Source organism: Chelon labrosus, assembly GCF_963514085.1.
Source record: "Chelon labrosus genome assembly, chromosome: 22".
In the NCBI taxonomy this organism is placed as follows: domain Eukaryota; kingdom Metazoa; phylum Chordata; class Actinopteri; order Mugiliformes; family Mugilidae; genus Chelon; species Chelon labrosus.
In genome coordinates, this window is record NC_140355.1 from 23,945,471 (window position 1) to 23,967,355 (window position 21,885).

General features: G+C 41.6%; 1 protein-coding gene across 2 annotated transcripts; it reads right to left on the reverse strand.

Annotated features, from left to right (window-relative positions):
* Window positions 1-8,924: 8,924 nt before the first annotated feature.
* LOC311507757 (uncharacterized protein) lies at window positions 8,925-18,055 on the reverse strand. Of its 2 annotated transcripts, XM_084572242.1 has the most exons (4): window positions 18,037-18,055; window positions 14,512-14,547; window positions 12,412-14,019; window positions 8,925-11,421 (listed from the first exon to the last, which is right to left on the reverse strand). In XM_084572242.1, the coding sequence occupies exons 2-4, from the start codon at window positions 14,520-14,522 to the stop codon at window positions 9,840-9,842; spliced, it is 3,201 nt and encodes a 1,066-aa protein (XP_084428368.1). In that variant the 5' UTR covers window positions 14,523-14,547; window positions 18,037-18,055; the 3' UTR covers window positions 8,925-9,839. The 2 variants fall into 2 exon arrangements, with proteins under 2 accessions (XP_084428368.1, XP_084428367.1); XM_084572241.1 differs by lacking the exon at window positions 18,037-18,055 and having other exon boundaries at window positions 14,512-15,052.
* Window positions 18,056-21,885: the final 3,830 nt, after the last annotated feature.

The window sequence follows — 21,885 nt, forward strand, 5'->3', positions numbered from 1 at the left end:
TTACGTCACGATTTAGAAGGAAATCTACGCAACTGTTAGTACATGAGGCCCCTGGGCATCCACAGTAGACAACATTGGGGGACTATCTCAGGATTGTTTCCATGGTAAAAAAAAAAAAAAAAAAAAAAAAAAAAAAAACTTCACAGAAGGTTAGCAGTGAGACTGATTTAAAGTGCTGTGCCAGAAGTGTGTCAGACTGCAGGTCAATGAGTTCCATCTGAACATCACTGGGTGCATTATCCACAATGCAGGCGGAGGGAGAGGAAATCATGTGCATTTCACTCTCAACTGTTTTAAAGTCTTGAAATCGCCTTGGAAACTCACCATGCAGTGCTTCTAACATTGATAGGTTCCTGTTGAAGTGATCAGCTGATGATGCGGCTTCCTTCAGTGTTGGCAAGTGGGTGATAATGTTGTCCTTCATTTGGCTTGAGAGAAGCTGTACATTTCATGCACAAAAAGGCCCTTGCATTGCAGCCTGACATTTAGTTCATTCATTAGCGCAGTCACATCAACAGCAAAACCAAGGTCTGCCAGCCAGTCTGTGTCTGAAAGCTGAGGAATGTCATTTCCTTTCTTCACACAGAACACCCGAATCTCCTCTCTCAGGTCCCAGACATTTTTCAGCACTTTGCCCAGGCTGAGCCACCTAACAGCTGTGTGGTAGCTTATGTCGCGATGTTCAGTCTCATTTTCCTCCAAAAGTGCAACGAACTGTCTGTGATTCAGTGCTCTTACCCTGATGACTATTTTAGTGACATCAACAACATGGTTCATTTTTAACACTGACTTACACAACACCTCCTGATGTATAATACAATGCAAAAATGTCAATTTCTGCTCAGGGTTCATTTCTGTCTCTTTATCCTGCATTCTCCTCAAAAGTCCAACATTTTTCCCCGTCAGATTTGGACAACCATCTGTTGTCACACCAGCCAGCTTTCCCCATTTGAGTCCCAACTTGTCCATACATGCATTTACTTCCATGAACAAATTACTTCCAGTTGTTGTCCCTTTCATTGGCTGCATGGCTGCCAGCTCCTCCGTGATCTTGAAGTCTGCAGTTATCCCACGTAGGAAGATGAGTATTTGGGTAGTGTCACGTACATCACAGCTCTCATCCAAAGCCAGGGAAAAATAGTCAAAGTTGACCACTCTGTTCTTCAGCTGAAGCTCCAGATTCCCCATGATGTCCTCCACCCTCCTTGTTACAGTGCGTCGGGAGAGGGGCACGTCCCCAAATATTAGCGCTGCAGAGTCCACCAAACACTCCTTGATAAATTCTCCGTTAGAAAACGGCTTACTATTTCTGGCGATTTTGTGGTATATGACATAACTTGTCTTGACAGCCGCTCTGGGTGTGCAAAGATTAGTAAAAAATCCCTGTCGGTTTTGCAGTTTAGCTAGCAAAGCATTCGACTCCCTCACGCGCTCTTCATCACTCCTCGTGTTTGGTCATGAAGTGGCGATTCAAATTGTAGTCCTTGAACACAGCGACCTGTGTACCACAAACTAAGCACACCGCTTTACCTTTGACTTCTGTGAATAAATATTTAGCAGTCCATGTCTTGTTGAAAATGCGGCATTCGGTATCGACTTTTTGCTTTTTGGCGTGAGCTGACATTTTGAAGGCTAGCATCACTCTGTTCACGCACTCACGTCGTGGATGCATAATATGCACGTGTGTCACATAAATAATAAAAAAAAACAAAGGCTTGCTTTTCAAAATAAAAGCAACACAATTGTAAAGCATGAATGGCATAAATTATATAATATTTTTTCAGTCATGTTCGGATTGACCGCACCCTCACGTGGGCCGGACAGAGACGCCCAAAGGGCCGAATGTGGCTTGCGGGCCGTAAGATGCACAGGGGCCTCATGTACTAACAGTTGCGTAGATTTCCTTCTAATCGTGACGTAAATTCAGATTTAGAAGCATTTCGAAGCACATTTCCTTTGTACATCCCGATTGAACGTACCCGACTCCTCCCTGTCCACGCCCCTTTTAAATATGCAACTCCCTGTCCACGCCCATTTTAAATATGGAAATTATATTTAAATTGACTCTGCACCTGAGATTCCCCTCTCTGCGCGATCAGAAAACGAAAACATAAGAATGAGTAAGACGGGAAAGAAGAAGAACTTCACAGAAATAGAATTAGAGACGCTACTCACTGGAGTGGAGATGCGTAAAATGTGTTCTTTGGCACGCTGCCACAATGTTTACTTGCATTTGCGCATCACGTATGATCTGCACACTGATCGAATGAAAATGTTTCCTGTTGACATTTACAAATTCATGCGATGGCGCTTTTATATCAATGTGTGTGCAGTCGATAGCTCTGATTACAGTCAGAAAACCGTCTCTCGCTGCAAATTGCTCTTTAATGTTGACCTGTTCAGATGCATTGTGGGTATTTGATATACCTGGCTGACATGAGGATAATTCCGTCCCACGCGGCTTGCATAGATCTGCTCAGGGTCGACCGGCACAGTCCCGATCGGTCGGAGTAATAGTTTTCACATTGATGACAGTTTCCCGGCATCACCTCTAAGTGTCGCCAAAGGATCGACATCTGTAGAATCCTACTTACGCCAGCCACGTCGTTGGCGTAGCCACGTACTAAATTCCCGGACATTTCACTCTTGATACATCTGAACTTTTACGTGAGCGAGTACTTACGTAACGTTTTTGTACTTAAGCAACGTTCGTACATGAGGCCCCAGGTCTGCTCTAAAGGCTAAAAACAAACCGGTGGGACAGGCGAGAGGCGCTTGTCTAGCGGTGTCGGTGCCAAAAATGCACAAGGTTGATCTGGAAAAGGAAGAGATGAAAGAGATTTTGTCTGGTGAGCTTGATGCTTTCTTACCTTTTGTGTCCGATGGCTTTGTCTCTTTGGTGGGAGGTAAGAAAAAAGTACAAGTTAAAATTGTACATGATACTGCTGTGTTTGACTCCTTTATCCAGGCTTTGGTGCTGCCCTTTTCAGAGGAGAGCAACACTGGATCCTCTGTTCCTGTTTTGGGTGTGGGCATGAAGGTTTTGCAGGTCCCGCTGCACAATGTTGTTGGGACATGAACCTGGTGGTGAGCTATGGAAGCCCACCATGCATAACCAAGTTAACCACATGTCTTGGAAACAAAGGGAAACACTGGAAACCTCGAGACCTCAACCGTTGCACGTGAAGCACCCGCCTGGACACCACAGTGTCCCCGCTTTAAAGTGCCAGAGTTCCTTGCCAAAGACATCGAACATTTTGATCCAGACAGCTGTGATCATAATGTTGACAATTATGTCAGGGATTTAGACCACGCCCTAATTGATTTGCCCCATCCAAATTAAACACACCCGTCATGAGCATCCTAGAGATTATTACAAACGTTTGAGACATGTGTACATCAAGGTGACCCCTCCATGCAGGACATCAGGAAGATGACACAGGTGGCTTGGGAAACTGTTGTCACTTCCAGAGCAAGAGGGAAGACAGTTGAGCCCTCCAGCTCAACCACCAAGGCATCATCCCAATCTACCACCTTTAAACATCATCCTCACAACAGACCAAAGGGGGGTGATAAAGGGCCACACAGGGACACTGAGCGTTGTCGCCATGTCCGCCAGCTTCCCCGAGATAGGCATTCACACAGTCGGAGCCTTACTCCGAAATTATGGCCCAGCAGTATGATCAGCCAATAGACTTCTCAGATGATGATCGCAGCATCTCTGAGTGCAGCTTAGATGATCATTTTTCAGCAGACAGTGACAACGTCTATCTTAGCTAAGCAAGACATGTGGTTAACTTGGTTATGCATGGTGAGCTACGGAAGCTCACCATGCATAACCAAGTTAACCACGTGTCTTGGAAAAAAAGGGAGGGACTGGAAACCTCAAGTCCCACAATATTCCAGCTAAACAGAGAACTAGAAACATTGATTTGATGTGATGTTTGTTTATATTGAGTTGTTATAGTATAGTGATTTGATGTTAATTTAGATTATGCAACACATAGACTCAGGGTCTCTTGCATGCTTAACTAACCATGCTTTCTCTAACCTGGCACCTCATAGACTCTTATCACATTCCACGAAGGCATTCAGCCAGCACATGGCACATGATTGTCCCCACTCAGCAGCCATCTCGTTTCCTTTGTGTTCAAGGCCTCAAGGCCCCAGCAGCCATCTTGACACACCCACAACCAGCGGCCATTTGACACACACACACGTACACCTGTATAGAGTACACTGAAGTTAGATTGTATGTTTACAATCTAACTACAATCATGAAGCTGTTGTACATTTAACACAATAAAGCCTCTGCATACCATGCGCAGAGCCAGGGAGCTTTAGAGCAGTTCCATCAGACGCTGAAGTCCCTGTTAAGTGCTTACTGCGTTGAGATGGATAGAGACTGGGAGGAAGGATTGCCCTGGTTATTGCTGGCTGCCAGACAGGTCACGCAGGAAAGTACTGGGTTCAGTCTGAATGACTTGGTGTTTGGGCACAGGGTACGTGGCCCGCTGACTTTGATCTACGATCAGTGGAAGCAAGCAGAAACTCCACAAAACCTGACTGACTATGTTAATGGTTTTCGGCATAGACTGTATGTAGCCGGGGAGTTGGCAAAACAGAAGTTGTCTTCTGCGCAGAGTAGAATGAAGAAAATGTTCGATCGACGTGCTGAGCGCCGGTTGTTCAGTGTGGGCGACTGGGTTTTAGCGCTGCTACCTATAATTACTTCACCTTTGCAAGCTAAGTTCTCAGGTGAATATGAAGTAGTGAAGCAGGTATCTGAGCTTAACTATATCATCTCTACTCCCCAACACAGAAAGTCTTGTGATGCTGCTCCGTCTTCTTCGGAAGGTGCATGTCCAGTTTGTTCAGTGGGCAGAGTGTCTGCTGTCCATGCCCCTCAGTCTGTGGCAACTGAGGTGGAGGATGGGTTGCCATGTCTGGATCTCACTGTGTTGCAGGGCCGTCTGAAGAACTCAGAGTCCTTGTGTAATTTGAATGTGTTGTTGGGTCATTTGTCGGAGTCAAAACAGACGGATTTATCAGCGTTGATTGGCTCATATTTATAGAAGTAGTAGCACCCATTACTGACTTGCTAAAGGCAAAGGTAACTTTTGTTTGGTCTCCTGTGTGTCAGCTAGCTTTTGAGCAAGTAAAGGTGATGATGTGCAATGCTCCGGTTCTTGCCGCACCGTAGTTTGATCGCTGTTCTCTCTACAGGTGGACGCCAGTCATGTGGGTGCAGGTTCTGTCCTGCAGCAGGAAGAACTTTGGTGTTGCGAAGCCTGTTAGCTTCTTTTCCAGGAAGTTGAATTCTTACCAACTGAATTACTCGACCATCGAGAAAGAAGTGCTAGCCTTGGTATGGTAATTGGTAAATGGCCTTGCTTTTATATAGCGCTTTTCTACCTATTGGTACTCAAAGCGCTTTACAGTCAGAGACACATCTACCCATTCGCTCACACAAGCACACACACATTCACACACCAGTGCCACGCACTGGGAGCATCTGGGGGTTCAGTGTCTTGCTCAAGGACACTTCGGCATGTGGCACATTCCGGGGATCGAACCGCTAACCCTCTGGTTCGTGGACAACCCGCTCTACCTACTGAGCCACAGCCGCCCCGGTATGGACTTTGACACATTTTGATGTGTATGTGGGGTCTGGTGTTGTGTCTGTGGTGGTCTACACTGACCACAATTCTTTGACTTTTCTTAATTCTCTGCAGTATCCAAATCAGAGATTAATCCGTTGGTCATTACTATTGTCTGGTTAGACATTCAGTACATCAAGGGCTCTGACAACGCGCTGGACACGTTGTCAAGAGCACCTCATCACTAATCCTTCCGATGTTTAATTTAGTTGCTAATGCATGTTAATTTCCTTATGTCCTTGTTTTTCTCCTTTCCTCTCTTAAATTGCTTCCTTTGGTACCAGGTTGCTAAGAGGTAGGGTGTGATGAGTGCTGGAGGTAAATGAGTGCATCAGGTCAGTTGGTCGTATGATTGAGGAAAAAAAAAAGTGTATATACATATAGCCTATATAGGGCAAATAAATATAGAATCTTTTGTAAATGTCATAGTTATATATACTTTAGTTGTTTTTTGGGGGGATATGCTGTAATGTCCTGATTATGTATTTTGGTTGGATTCCGGGATTGGAATCCCTTCTTATGGAGGGGGGTGTGACGGCCACCTGCCACTAGGGCCTGTGTTGTGTTTTCCCCTTGTCTTGTCTGTTTCTGCAGGTACCTCAGTGGGCGGGTCTAATCTTGAGCAATTGGGAGCACCTGGCCAGTCTCCCTGAGCTTATAAAACCAGGCAGTCATGATCCTCACTCTCTCTCTCATCTTCCACCTGGACTCCTCCAACAAGGGTTTTGGTTCTGCTGACTTTGGCCTATTTGTGTTAGCACCTCTCAACAACACACATACACTAACATGCACCCATCAACAGACACACTGATACTCACCCTCAAATCTCATTAATTCTTATGGGTTCTTTTGGTTTGTTTTAATAAATCAGTTGACCTTTATGTTTTACCGCATTTCTTTGTCTTTTGTCATGGCTTATGAGCATTCATCTTCTGTACCCGCTTATTCCTGCTAAGGATCACGGGGTCTGCTGGAGCCTATCCCAGCTGTCATTGGTCTAGAGGGGGGTCCACCCTGGACAGGTCTCCAGTCTATCACAGGGCTAACACAGAGAGACACTCACACCTACGGCCAATTTAGAATCACCAATGAACCTAACCAGCATGTCTTTGGACGGTGGGAGGAAGCTGGAGAATCTGGAGAGAACCCACGCAGACACAGGGAGAACATGCAGACTACACACAGAAAGGAACCAGTCGGCCTGGATTAGAACCCAGAACCTTCTGGCTGTGAGGCATCAGTGCTAACCACCACACCACTGCGTTGCCCAATTACTGTGTTTCTATACCAATTCTGAGCCAGCTACACTCTTTCTGTTTATGCTGTTTCTAAAAAAAACTGTAGTAAATGTTTATCCTGTCGTATCCAGATTCACTGTTTATCAGAATCAGGGAGCATTTCAACCGATACAGAAAAAATACCTTTCTGGAGAATACCTCTGCATTAAATGGGTAGTCATACAACCATTCAGAGACATTTAGTTGGATTCAGTAATACACAGGATAAGATGTTATAATCCCTTGTGCCAAGATCCCAGGCAAAACACATTTAGAGGCCCTGTTCAACTAAGAGACCCTACCAAACCTGTAGTCATGTAATATGACAATTAACCTATAATCAGCCCTAGATAACGCCAACAACCAACCACAATGGATGAACAGGAAAAAGAAATGAGAGGTGCCAATACACCATCAATCAAATCCCGCCGGGATAGGCGCATCCTGTCTCTCCCCCTCCCACCAACACCGAAGGAAGGCGGGGCAGACATCCATCAAGAAAACAATAAAATAAATAAATAAATAATAAAAGCTGGAGAATACTGTCAGTAGCACAAAGTCCCTGTTGTCCGAAGGCACTGGCAAGCAACAGCAGTATGCAGCATATCATTGGGGTTTTCAAGTGGGCACCTCCTTTCACCGATGTTTCGTTAAGTTAGGCCGACGACACCTCGAGAAGGCTTAACGGTGACTTCCAGCATCCTGGAGTCACCCCCCTCCACACCGCCACTGCACAACCCTGTCTTCCTCACCATTCGATGTCTATCAACAACTAATATAGCAACTAATAACCACGAGCCAAACAAACAAATCTACCATGATTCGCTCTGTTGATACGGGCCGGACCACGTAACAAACAAACAAACCTACCATGATTCGCTCCGTTGATACGGGCCGAAACACGTAACAAACAAACAAATTGCGTAACAAACAAATCGATCGTGGCCTACATGCGGCCATCCTTACCTTAGCTAGTTCCCCAGCTAGCATGCTTCCTGCGTACCCATAACCAATCGCTGGCTCTCTCTGCTGCCCGGGACATGTTGCTAACCGCAGTCCTCTGGCTTCTCCCTCGTATGCCCAGCTCACTCAGCAGAGCAATCACCGACTTTGCCACAAATCCACGGCAACCCACTTCCACCGGGCGGAGATAAGCCTTCCATCCATTCTGCTCTGCATCTGCTGCTAACTCTGCATACTTAGCTCTTTTTCTTTTTGGAAATAAATTCAACTCCACTGTGCTCAGATGATGTGACAGAGTGGGATAAATTAAAGGATGTGGTGGTGCATATGTGATTGATCAAAGCCAGAAGGAGCTTCCAATAGAGACATACTGACTGAGATTCAAGCACTAAGTCAGACACCTGATGACCAGTGATATAACATTTGATAGAAAATAAATTGAAATTTCAAATCACAAATTTGTTGTAAAACACGAGAGAACTTCAAGAACTTTGAGTTCAATGAATCTTCTAAAGCAGTGAAAGTCAGCTGGCAGCCACATCTGGCCCACCAGAGCTTTGCATCTGGCCCCAGAATATTACTGAATTCAGGGAAAGCCTAGTGAGGAAGAGGAGCATCCTTCATGTCCCCAGGTCTGGATGTCAGCCTATTTTGAATAGCCGCCTCGTACAGCCATATCTCTTTCCTCACATTAATATCACAATTGCCCCATAGTGGCTTCCTACAGTACAGGTAATTTGAGTCCGTTTGGCAGGAGAATTGATATATCAAATAATAATGTATTACTTATTACTTATTAATTCTTTTATTTTACAAGAACATCTCACAGTGTCTACTAAGAAAAAGTCTGGCCCTTGGACAAACATAATTGATGACCCTTGCTCTAAAGGAAGAAACAAAAGGTGTGTGTAGGATTTAACTTGAAGGACAGTTAAACCTTCTCTGTCAAAATTTGTAAAAAAAAAAAAAAAAAAAAAAAAAAAATTCAATTACGTAGGCTGCATAAATTACTGTGAGAAATATACACAGTTAAAATACATTTATAGAAAAGTAGTTCAGCAGAAGCTTGAAGAGACTGAAAAGCAGCTGATGATCCAGTTAAGACACTCTGAGCAAACTGATTTCATGAAGCAGAGATTTTATTCAGGATTCACTGACAATTGCATCAAGCAGACTGGATGAATGTGAAGAACAGAATATAGTGAATTTAAAAAATCAGAACAACATAAAATGATCTAAATGTTTCCACTCAGCCTGAATCATCTGAAATATTGTCATTGCATTTAGATTAATATTTAGATTTACAACTAGAGAACTCCTTGGTAAACCAGTATCTAGGGATCTGATAGCGTTCCTCTTCTGACACGTGGTCTATACCGTGTGTCAGTTTTGAATAATAAGATCACGTTTATACAGACAGATATTTAAGCAACCGGTCTCATTTTCCCATCATGTTGTGTTAGAAGGGATTTGTCCTCTGCTGTGATCACAAAAGGTCACCTGCTTTTATAATCATTGGAAATTACTGATACAAGCCTTGTCATCATTCTCTATGAGGTGGTACAATAGAGCTGTTGTTTCCATCTCACAGGCAGGTGAGTAACATCCTCTGTACAAACTGATTAGAATGACAACAACAAGCCAGTAATATGAGATACAATCATATCACACTGATAGAACATTTTCCTCATGGAATACTTTTACTGTTGATACATGAACTACATTTACTGAGAACTGATAACACTACTAATATGATGGTGTTGTTACTTTGACTGAAGTCAATGATCTGAATACTTCCTCCACCATGTTTCTGATTGGAAATATGAACTGAATATTACACTGAACACAATCACAATGAAACAACTGATTAATGTTTAATGAGAGTCGACAGCAGAAACATCACAATCATGTTGTTCATCTACATTAATGAGTCTTTAACTCATTTTCCCTGATCCAGTTTACACCACAGATACTTCAATGCTGCTATGGTTCCTTCTGTCATTCTGTTTTTCATCTCCTCCAGTTTCTGGAACTTCTCTGTGTCTCCTCTCTCCTTCATCTTGTCAATCAGGAAGTCCAAGTGGACATGAGTGGACACTGAATTAACATTCAGGGCGATCTGCTCCAGGTTGACAACATGTTGGTAGGCCTCATCCAGGAACTGGGACTTCTCCGATGTCAGTTGGTTCTTTTCTTTCTCAACATTTTTCAAAAGATTCTCACTTTCTCCATTGTTCTCATCAAGCTGCCTAATTTGTGCCTTGGTTTTCTGAACTTTCCTCGTCTTGGTCACATAGATCCACCTTTCTTTCACATGATCTGATACAGGACACTTGTTGGTACAAACAGTACAGCGACCTTCTTTTATAACCTTACAGCCTTTAGGATTCCGGGCCACTGTGCATCCAGGATAGTGACAGTTTTCCTCACAGACTTTACAACAGACAGCTCCTTGGAAAAACACCAATTTCCACATCCCACCATCAATAGTTACTTTTTCTTTGTAGACCTCATCAACTTCTACAGTGAACATTTCATTCATCTTCATCTCTTCTTCATGTTTATTCAGAGCTTCTTGAATCTGTTTGACCTCTGTCTCTTTCAGTTCAGTCAGTCTGATTCTCTCTTCCAGGTTTTGGATGCAGGCTGACAGTCTGATACGTTCATTCAGAACATCCACAGTTGTCATCAGTTTCTGAGGTTCAGTTTTTTCCAGAAAAGCTGTGAACGCTCTCATTCCTCTCACTGATATTTGATCAGCACCTCCCAGATTTTCTTCTTCATCTGTTCTGTCTTCGTGCTGACAGTTGTTAAACAGGAAGTGAACAGGTTGATTCTTCTCATTTTTAGCACATTTTATTTTTGCAGCTCCAAGAGCTTCAAGAACGTTTCTAGGTTTCCTTCCATCTGAGTGTGTGATGAGAGCTACGATGTTTTTCTCCAGATCTTTTCCAAACAAAGACGTCACTGAATTTAAGATGTATGACAGTCGATCATTCAGTCGATTCTCAGTAGCCTTCATCACCAGACCCACTGCATTAATTTCATGAACTCCATTCTCTGATCTAAACAAATCAAATAATCTTTGACTAACAATGATATCATGTCCAATTCCTCTGGTGTCTCCATATCCAGGAGTATCGATGATGGTCAGAGAGTAGGGCAGAGTTTTATCTTCAAAACCAAAGATCTTGTAAACGATCACATCTGATGTCTGACTTTGTGATTGTCTTCTTTTCTCGTCCTCTACGATCTGAAACCAGACTTCATCCTCAAACTTCACTTCCATGGTGTAGTTGACCAGAGTGTTGATCAGAGTAGATTTTCCTGCTCCTGTTTCACCAACTAGTAAGATGGTTCTATTGGTCTTGTTCACATTTCTTTCTCCAACAGTCATTCTAGTCAGAGTTCCAAACTTCTCTTTCTTTGGTTTCAGCTGGTAGACAGAAGGAGATCCTGGAGAGATCAGAATACTTCTGGAGATGATGTCCTGATATTTTGGTGAGATGTTGTTTGTGTTTCTGCAGAGAAAAAGCAGAATATTTTTTTGTGACATGTTTGAACTAATTGACTATTTATAGAGTCAAACATTACATTAAAAACATTTTGTTAATTATGCATTTACTAAAATAATCAGCAATAATGAGAGTGACTTTTGAGTTGGTTTTGAAAACTCAGATAAACTTTTTGTCAACATCATGGTTGTGTCTATGAAGATTCTGAGTCATTCAGGTAATGGAATATCTTAAAACAAAGCTAAAATCCACTGGTAAAGTATGAAACCCATTCAGGAAAACTCAAACAAGTCCAGCTGACTTTAAGCTTGCAGCCTGGTACATTTAGCTTTGTTGTGGTTCATAACTTGAGATGCAAATCGGTAAAAGTGGTTTGGATGCTGTTTTCCAGGGCAGCACTACAAAGTCAGTGTATGTGTTTAATGTATACCCATGTCGACCTAGAACTATACTGAACATTTTAAGTGTTTTGGAGTTTTCCAGAATTGGATGATTTTCATCAACACATGACACATAAAAGTTGTAGGTTGGCATCCAATGTGCCAGATCAGATATTACTTATTCTCCCCTGAAAAGTAGCCAGTAACTTCAAACATCAAACATCTCGCTAATAAGCGAGTAAATAACTTTACTTTGTGTGATCAATGCGTTGAGGCTGTGTCCATTAATTCTTGTTGTCTAACTGCATCAGTGAGTCTAACTCAACAGTCAGCAGCAATAATACGGTATCTGCACACTTACAAACTAACAAGCAAACAGGACCTCATGCAATAATCTTTAAACATTGAAGAACAAGCCGAAACAATTATTATGAACCAGAAGTCGATGTTTCACTGAAATACACATTGGGAATTTAAAGGAGATCAGATTTAGATTTTGCTCTGTTGATTGAAAATCTCCAGCACTTTTCATCGACTTATAATTAATCATCTTAATAGTCTTTAAACATCAGCAGTGTAGATTTTGTTACCTACACAGCTGTCTGTGTTCACCTACATTATTATTTGTTCATGTGCTTCACAGGATTCTGTTAGTTGATCCCACACATATCTCAGAGCTGCTCTGGTTCCTTCATCCACTCTGTTTTTCATCTCCTCCAGTTTCTGGACCTTCTCTGTGTCTCCTCTCTCCTTCATCTTCTCAATCAGGAAGTCCAAGTGGACATGAGTGGACACTGAATTAACATTCAGGGCGATCTGCTCCAGTTTGACAATACATTGGTAGGCCTCATCCAGGAACTGGGACTTCTCTGATGTCAGTTCATTCATTTTTTTCTCAAGATTTTCCAAAAGACTTGACTTCTTCTCACTTTCTGATTTATTCTCCTCAAACTTCTGTTTTATTTCTGCTTCAGTTTTCTGAACTTTCCTCGTCTTGGTCACATAGATCCACCTTTCTTTCACATGAGCTGATACAGGACACTTGTTGGTACATGAAGTACAGCGACCTCCTTTCATGACAACAGAGCCTTTTGGACTCCAGGCCATTGTGCATCCAGGATAGTGACAGTTCTCCTCACAGACAGTACAACAGACGGCTGCTTCAAAAAATACCAACCGACTTTGTCCATCAGTAGGTTCTTTTTCTTTGTAGACCTCATCAACTTCTACAGTGAACTTTTCATTCTTCTTCATCTCTTCTTCATGTTTCTTCAGAGCTTCTTGAATCTGTTTGATCTCTGTCTGTTTCAGTTCAGTCAGTTTAATTCTATCTTCCAGATTGTGGATGCAGGCTGTCAGTCTGATGGGGACATTCAAGCCAAATGTTGTCTGAAGTTGCTGAGGTGTTGTTTTTTGCAAGAAGGTAGTGAATTGACCCATGCCTTTCTCTGTTAGACTCCATAGACTTTCTAAATCGAACTCTGTTTCCTTTGTCTTATCTGTGTTCTGTTGGTTGTTAAACAGGAAGTAAACAGGTTGATTCTTCTCATCTTTGGAACATTTAATTTTTGCATCTTCAAGAGCTTCAAGAGCGTTTTTAGGTTTTCTTCCATCTGAGTGTGTGATGAGAGCTACGATGTTTTTCTCCAGGTTTTTTCCAAACAGAGAAATCACTGAATTAAAGATGTACATCAGTCGATCACTGAGTCTATTCTCACTGGCCTTCATCACCAGACCCACTGCATTAACCTTACGAACTCCATCCTCTGATCTAAACAAGTCAAATAATCTTTGACTGATGATGACATCACGTCCAATCCCTCTGGTGTCTCCATATCCAGGAGTATCGATGATGGTCAGAGAGTAGGGCAGAGTTTTATCTTCAAAACCAAAGATCTCGTACACGATCACATCTGATGTCTGACTTTCTGATTGTCTTCTTTTCTCCTCCTCTACGATCTGAAACCACACTTCATCCTCAAACTTCACTCCCATGGTGTAGTTGACTAGAGAGTTGATCAGAGTAGATTTTCCTGCTCCTGTTTCACCAACTAGTAAGATGGTTTTATTGGTCTTGTTCACATTTCTTTTACCAACAGTCATTCTAGTCAGAGTTCCAATCTTCTCTTTCTTTGGTTTCAGCTGGTAGACAGAAGGAGATCCTGGAGAGATCAGAGTACTTCTGGAGATGATGTCCTCATATTTTAATGAGTTTTTTCTGATCCTGCACAAGTAGTAAAGAGTACATTTCATTAACCAAGCTTCACAATATTTAACTGGAAAAAAATAATAAGTTATTGCTGGGAGGCAGTAGGTCGGTTTTTGCAATATTCCTCATGAGTTCTGTCTGTTTTTATATTTTCAAATATTTCAAATTTTACCAACCATAGTTCACTATAGGTCAGGGTTTGATGCCTCGTCTGCCTTGTCCAGCTCATAACTTAGCCTTTGGTATTTTCTTATTTATAATGTTGTTCCTGGTATACTTCCATTTTATTTACCAGTCTTCAGTCTTTAAAAAAATACTAAAATCTCTCTCCGTAGTCTCTACTGAAATGGTTGTTTAAGTATGTTGCACTGAATTCATTTTAGATGAATCGTAGTTGAACTGGAACACATACATTTGACTAGATGTTGTGACTGACTGCTGTTGGTCTTCCTCTCCTATTATTATTAGTACTGGTATGAAGGTGTTTCTTGTGTTGACGGTACTCACTGTGTTGCCATGGTGATCAAACAGATGTGATGGCATCTGGATAAAACACATGACAAAACATCATACATTCTTTCATTAAACCAAGTTAATTTTGCTAAACATTAAAGCAAAACTATTGTTGGGAGGCTGGGGCACTTTTTCAAATCAGTCTTGGATATGACCAAGATTATCTAAAATACTAGATGATCGCAAGCGATCATAAAGGGGTCCATGCCGTGGCGAAGTCGTCCCTGAGCGGGACCAGTAGCGCCCCCTATAGACTGTTTCACATGAAACTTGGTGGGCTTGTAAGGACTTATCCACAGATTATTATTGTCAAATCTTAAGCAGTTAACTGTGACTGGTTTGTGAGATATAAACATGTAGTCGTTGTAGCGCCCCCTACAGCCCGAAATTTCACACAAGCATATTACAATGACGGTTGCTAAGTTTCATAAGGACTGGGTGAATACTTCAAAAGTTATAGGCCTTAAAGTCATGTTTCCGTGTCACCTGTAGCGCCCCCTGTAGACGTGATGTCACGCAAGTTGATGTCATGAAGTTAGCTATTGCAGTTTTGAGATATTGAAATGTTGCTTTTGTAGCGCCCCCTAGAGACCAAGGGTCACAAATGTTCAATCAACAATCAATAAATTTAACTTTAAAGACACGCCTGGTCTCCACATTTTGTCCCTCCTCTGAGCCAGGTCATGACAAAATGGGGGCTGGTCCATTCATCAGATTGTGGTAATGGCAGTTTTTCTATCCTGTTTTTGGTGGAGCATCACACATGATGATGTTTTCTTAATTTGGAGAGCTTTAATTCATCTAATCCATTTTGGCTCTTTTCTTTTTGAGGAAGGCACATAGTGCTAAATTCTTTGTGGCCTTAGATTGACTGGTGTTCTCCTCTGTTAGGTGTAGCAGCAGGATCTCATAAGGAATCTGTTGCAAGGGGTTCCTAGTATAACGGGTAAAGTGGTTGGAGCCGCTGGCTCGGGATCACATTCAGGGTTTTTGGGATGTTGCCATTTTTAGTTGGTCAAGATTGCTCAGCATTACTCTGAACTTAATCTCAAACACACAAAGGACAACATGAAGAGCATCATAAAAGCTAACCTGCAGGAAGGTGGTTTTCTGCCAGATGGAGGTAAGAGAGGAGCAAGTACTTCTGTGGCTGGCTTAACATTTGAACAGCAGAAAGAACTGCTGATGAGTTAAGAGCATGAAAATGAGTTGGAAAGAATGAAATACAGAACCAATGAAATTGGATTTGGAATTGCAAAAACTAGCATTGATTAATGATGGTAGAATGTGTGCATCTGCTTTAATGGGGGGAGCACCGGTCCACATTTTGATTTAACAAGTAACACGAGATTCTTGCCACAGTTAATAAAAAAGATGTGGAAACTTTCTTTTGTATGTTTGAGCGTGTTCCAGATTCAAGAAACTGGCATGATGAAGAGCAAACGCTAATGTTGCTAATGTTGCTAATGTGTCTTTACAGGTAAAGCCCAAGAGGCTTATACTGCTCTATCCTCTGATGACTGTAAAGATTACAGTTTGGTAAACGCAGCTGTTCTGAAGGCATATGAGTTAGTTCCTGAAGCATATCGCCAACGTTACTGGGGGTGGCGAAAGACCAGTAAACAAGCACATGTGGAATTTGCACATGATTTGGTTTCACATTTTAAACGCTGGCGCTCTTTGTCTGGTGTGAAAACGTTTGACAAATTATGTCAAACAGTCTGTGCCAGATTACATCACAACATATATTAATGAACACAAAATCATGTGTTCCAGCAAAGCTGCAGTGCTGGCTGACAATTATGTGCAACAGAAACGCATCTTTGGTGAGCGGTACCAGAGTGACAAATTCCGGAAAGTAAATTCTTTGTCTCCAAAGCTGAAATAGCATGCTAAGGGTAAAAGTTATTTTAATGTATGTAATTATTGTCAGCAAGAAGGCAACTGGAAAAAAGGAATGTCCTCTGCTATAAGAAAAAGGTAAAAGATCTCAGGTGAAGTCAGTTGGTCTGGTTGTTTCTGTTCCTAACCCCATAGTTGACACAGCAAAATTAGTGGCCCCGTTTCTGGTGCAAGTCAGTAGGTACCTCTGACATTGACATAGATTACGCTCCATTTATGTCTGATGGTTTTGTAACACTAATTAGTGACAAGACGTTTCCAGTCAGAATTCTGCAGGACGCGGGGGCTTTGCATAGTTTTGTGAGGGCGGCAAACCTGCCTTTTTCTGCTGATTCAGACACAGAGGGGTGGGTCTGCAAACTGATTTTGTTCCTGTTTCTGTGTGTATGGACTGGGTGTTTGTGTATTTAACTAAAACAAAAAGAGACTTGTATATAAAATGTATACTTGTATTGTCTTTTAATACAAGATTAGGGGTAATTACACTACTCACAATAAGTTAGGGATATTGTGAGAGACTCAGTGGATGTCATACATACGGTGTTTGTTTCACTTCAGAGATTTTTGATAAGGAGCCACCCACCTTGTCTAATTGAGTTCTATTATTCTGTATTACTTTTTTATATACACTGATCAGCCACAACATTATGACCACTGACAGTGAATAACATTTAAACCATTTTGTGACAGTTCAGAGTTCAGTGTTCTGCTGGGAAACTTCTGGACCTGGCATTCATTGGTGTGGATGTTACTTAGACATGTAGCACCCACCTAGACCAGACCAGGCACCCCCACCCCATAGCAATGACACTCCTTGATGGCAGCAGCCAGGAACAACTAAAAAAAAAAACATGAAGAACAGCACAAGGTGCTGACCTGGCCTCCAAATTCACTAGATCCCAAACTGATCCACAGAGCCCCCCCCCCCCCCCCCCCCCGCGTGCATATTTATGAGCATTTTTCAGTGTTTAATTTCAATGGGTGTGTAATATTAAACTTTGTTTTATTGAACTTTTACTTTGTGAAATGTTTTCGTTTGGAATGGCTGGAGTTCACCCAGAGAGCTGCACAGGCCAGAACCAGCTCTGGTTGTGAGAGAGGCTCATTCTGGATAATGTTCCTAACAGCCCCTCATAAAATATCAACCGTTCTTTAAGACAGTATTTTTATTCTCGTTGTTTTCTATCAGTGCTGTCACAGATAAAAACTGAGAACTAACAGTCACAACACAAAAGAAATAAATTAACTAGAATTAAACATTTTCTTACACGATTGCAAAAGCAGACCGACCAATGAGACAATGGAAATAAAACAATCTACTCAGCAAGTAGATAAGTGACATGGATAATTGCAATTTACTCCAAAAGTAATCTAAATAATAGAATAAACTTAAAACCAACAGCTATCAGCAAAGATAGTTATCTGGAAGTTGATCAAGGTTTTGAAAAACAATCAGCACAAAAAAGAGAAAAACAGAAACTTATCTTCAGTTTTAACAATAAAAGAGATGTTTGTTTTCATATTGTGTGAACATTTTAACTTTATTAAATAAGTTTAGTTTAGTTTTGTCAATTGTTTTCAGGTTTTTGAATCGTTTGACATTTGAAGTGATCTTACCTGTTGTCGGTTTGCTGTTGCTGACGGGCCAGGAAGAGCAGGGAGGAGTCAGACCTCAGACATTTTATACCTCAGCAGAGGAAGGAAAGCACTGTGTGGTCACATGATTTCCTAGAAACAGTGTGTGGGTCAAACCAAACAATACCACAAACATATGTTTTTCATTTCTCTAATTAACTCATTTCAACATATTTCAAGTAGCTCACATTAAATTTCAACAAATTGTATCTGGACCAACATTGAATCATATTAATTCTTGCTTCTTTGAATAAGTACATTACGGGACAACTTGGCAAAAGAATGTGTTCCTCTTTGTTCTTGTTCAGCTGCTTTGTGTCTTTTTTAAAAAATCTTCATCTGCTGATCGTCAGAGTATCTGACTACCAGAGCTAGGGTCACTGACTCTCATTGCAGACAGACTTGCAGTTTGTTTCAGCTTCTTCTGCTCACATTTAAAACCCCAGCAGCTATTTTCAGTCCTCTCAGTGCACCTGGACCCACATCTCACTAATTCGATTTCCAATTCAGCACGTTTTGTCTGGAGTATCAGCTTGTATCAGATTCTGTCATTCCTGATCTGATAGGCAGTTTCACTGGTTCCTGCATTCCACCTATTACCTGATGCCATAGCTGATTCATAAACAACATACCTGATTCTTTTCAACCAGTCAACCCAGTCACTGCTCACCTTTGTGCTATCCTATACCCAGTTAGTTTTTTTGCTCACTATATTTAAATCTGGACGTCAATGACTGTCAAGTAACCTTATTAAGTGTACTGTCTGTCACCTGACTCCTTTGTGTGTTTACTTTTCTTTTCATACCATTGTTTGAGAACTGTTAGAAAGACCTGCAGAAATGACACTGAAAGCAGAATGTTGGTCTGATCAGCAGAAGTCTAATGGAAAGACATTTCATTACAGTAGACTCTTATCTGATGATGCTGTAACTAGATATAAGGAGTTAATTCCTTCAGTGTTTAAATCAGTGCCACATGTAGAGCAACCACAATTTAATTAACCCTAACCCAAACTCCTACACAAATAGATTATTATGTTGATGGCCATTACTTTTCACATGTGTGTGTCTTCAGTGACGTTGATTTATGTTTGGTCTCATGGGTTTTTATTTCAGTTTTGTACTTGCTGAGGTTTTATTATGTTGCACATGTCCTTTGGTGTAGAAACCTGTATAAAAATAAGGTTTCTACAGTAACATTTGAGGTATTTTTGTCTGGATTGTAACTGACTCAGCATGGCCTCACCCTCTGTCAGTCAGACAGAATCAAATATGATAACATCACACATCAAACTGTTTTTGCTTTCGATTTTAGAAGGTGTGACAGAAATCCTTGTTACAAATATGTTGTTTAACAGGAAATATATCTGATAGCTTTGTTTGTCTATGCCACTGAAGTATGCCAACAGATTGTACATTCTTCACTGAGCTGTCCTGAAGTAACCTGTGATGGTTTCTCTTTCAGGTGATCACAGCTCAGACAGTTAAATAAGGACAACATTAGAAACAGAGACTCCTGACCACCGCAGAGGGTACATATCTTTCATTTAAAATATCTGATAATAATAGTTTACTATTTTACCGTCACCAAAATCAACAGCTGCAAGTACTTAATAAGGCAACTACCAAGGGAAATGTGAGGAGGAGGAATAATAAGAACAATGCTATTTCCACTGATGGAGCATTTCAAAATAATTTTATTTTGAAAATCTAATATTATAGAAACTTCAGTAATTAGTTCTGGGTTCTAATCCAGGCCAGGGGCGGAGTGGGGCACTAAAATCCACCAATTTGTGATCTGCTGCGTAAATCCTTCGGCCGGCCGACCGGTAAAAGTCCCGGTCGTCCCGATTGCCACTCCGCCCCTGATACAGGCCAACTGGTTCCTTTCTGTGTGTAGTCTGCATGTTCTCCCTGTGTCTGCGTGGGTTCTCTCCAGGTTCTCCAGCTTCCTCCCACCGTCCAAAGACATGCTGGTTAGGTTCATTGGTGATTCTAAATTGGCCGTAGGTGTGAGTGCCTCTCTGTGTTAGCCCTGTGATAGACTGGAGACCTGTCCAGGGTGGACCCCCCCTCTAGACCAATGACAGCTGGGATAGACTGGAGACCTGTCCAGGATGGACCCCACCTCTAGACCAATGACAGCTGGGATAGGCTCCAGACCCCCATGACCCTTCACAGGACAAGAGGTTACAGAAGATGAATGAATGAATGAATGAATGAATGAATGAAAGACTTTGCAGCAGAATGTTGGTCTGATCAGCAGAAGTCTAATGTACAGCAGACTCTATATCTGACCTCAACTTAATACGTTTGGTAAGATAAAATCAGTTGTATTATCATTTGTTCAGTAAGTATCTTGATAATCCTTGATACTGCAGATACAGTTTGTACCCTTTCACACCCTCAACAATGATGTTGACACAGTGGTACAATGTAGTTTCTACCTGCTCAACAGACTTTATTTCATTGTTAAGTGGCACAAACCATGGTAGACAGAGATCAGATGATGAAGACAGATAAACACCATGAAATGTCTTCAACAAAGAAAAAGAGTCCACCCTGAGAACAGGAATCTTTTCACCAACACATTGACGCTGTTATTGCTATGTATAACTGCAGAGGATAACTACAAGTAGAGCATGGACCCCTTTATGATCCATGCCGTGGCGAAGTCGTCCCCGAGCGGGACGCAGAGGCATAAGTGGGTCGGACACGGCCTGAAAGGAGGCAAAGTGTCTGTGGAGGAATCCTTTGGCTGAGAAGTGAATGAGCGTCAGGAGGGTCGAAAGCAACGACATTTGGTGGGCTTGTATATGTTTACTGTGGTGGTTTGTGAGATATAAACATGTAGTCGTTGTAGCGCCCCCTACAGCCCGAATTACAAGAAACTTGGCATGATTGTACGCAAGAATATTATAATGATGGTTGCTAAGTTGCATAAGGATTGGGTAATTACTTCAAAAGTTATAGGCCTTAAAGACATATGAAATGTTTCTGTGTCACCTGTAGTGCCCCCTGTAGACGTAATGTCACCCAACTTGATGGGCATCTACAGAATATGTTACAGATTGTGTATGCCAAATTGCATGAAGTTAGCTATTGCAGTTTTTGAGATATTGAAATGTTGCTTTTGTAGCGCCCCCTAGAGACCAAGGGTCACAAAAGTTGGGGTGCTTGTACAGAATCATGTTATTATCAATGATATGAAGTTTGATTGAGTTTGGGTATATACATCACAAAATATTAGCTTCGGAGTTATACTGTTCCACGTCATAAAAACTAATTATCCATTAACTTTGTAATCAATAACTCTGCTACAGTTCTTTAGAGAACTTTTCATTATCTTTGTCCATAAATGATACATGCCAAGTTTGGTGAGAACTGGATGAACAGGCGGAGGAGTTGATTTTGATTTGAGGTGTAATCTTTTCAAAATGGCGGGAAAAAAACAAATGGCAGGCGGAAATAGGCGTGGCCTAGTCCATTAGAACCAGGGCTATATAAGGAATCAGAGGGAGAAAGAATTTTGTTTCTAGGACACACGGTTCTAGAGATATGAGCCAAAACGTATATTGATTTATTATAGCGCCACCTAGCTGCAGGCATGTGTATTGACACCTTGGCAAAGTGACATGATAGGACTTCTACCAAGTTACCAGGTTTGATGCCTTTCATCCTGCAGTTTGTCCTGGGCAGACACTTTTAGCCACGCAGAACATTAAGGCGAAATAGAAGAAGAAGAAGAAATATCGGAAGAAAAACAACAAGGACCCTGCAACTCGTCGCATGGACCCCTAACAATAACTACAAGTACAAAATTTAACAGTGA

What these genes read in the sequence shown, in the direction of transcription:
- LOC311507757 (XM_084572241.1), bottom strand. Translation starts at nt 14,579, where the DNA reads ATGTATGATGTTTTGTCATGTGTTTTATCCAGATGCCATCACATCTGT. An exon ending in TTGATCACCATGGCAACACA is followed by an intron (nt 14,020 to 14,511) that starts GTGAGTACCGTC and finishes CTACTTGTGCAG; the next exon opens with GATCAGAAAAAACTCATTAA. An exon ending in GCACATGAACAAATAATAAT is followed by an intron (nt 11,422 to 12,411) that starts GTAGGTGAACAC and finishes TTTTCTCTGCAG; the next exon opens with AAACACAAACAACATCTCAC.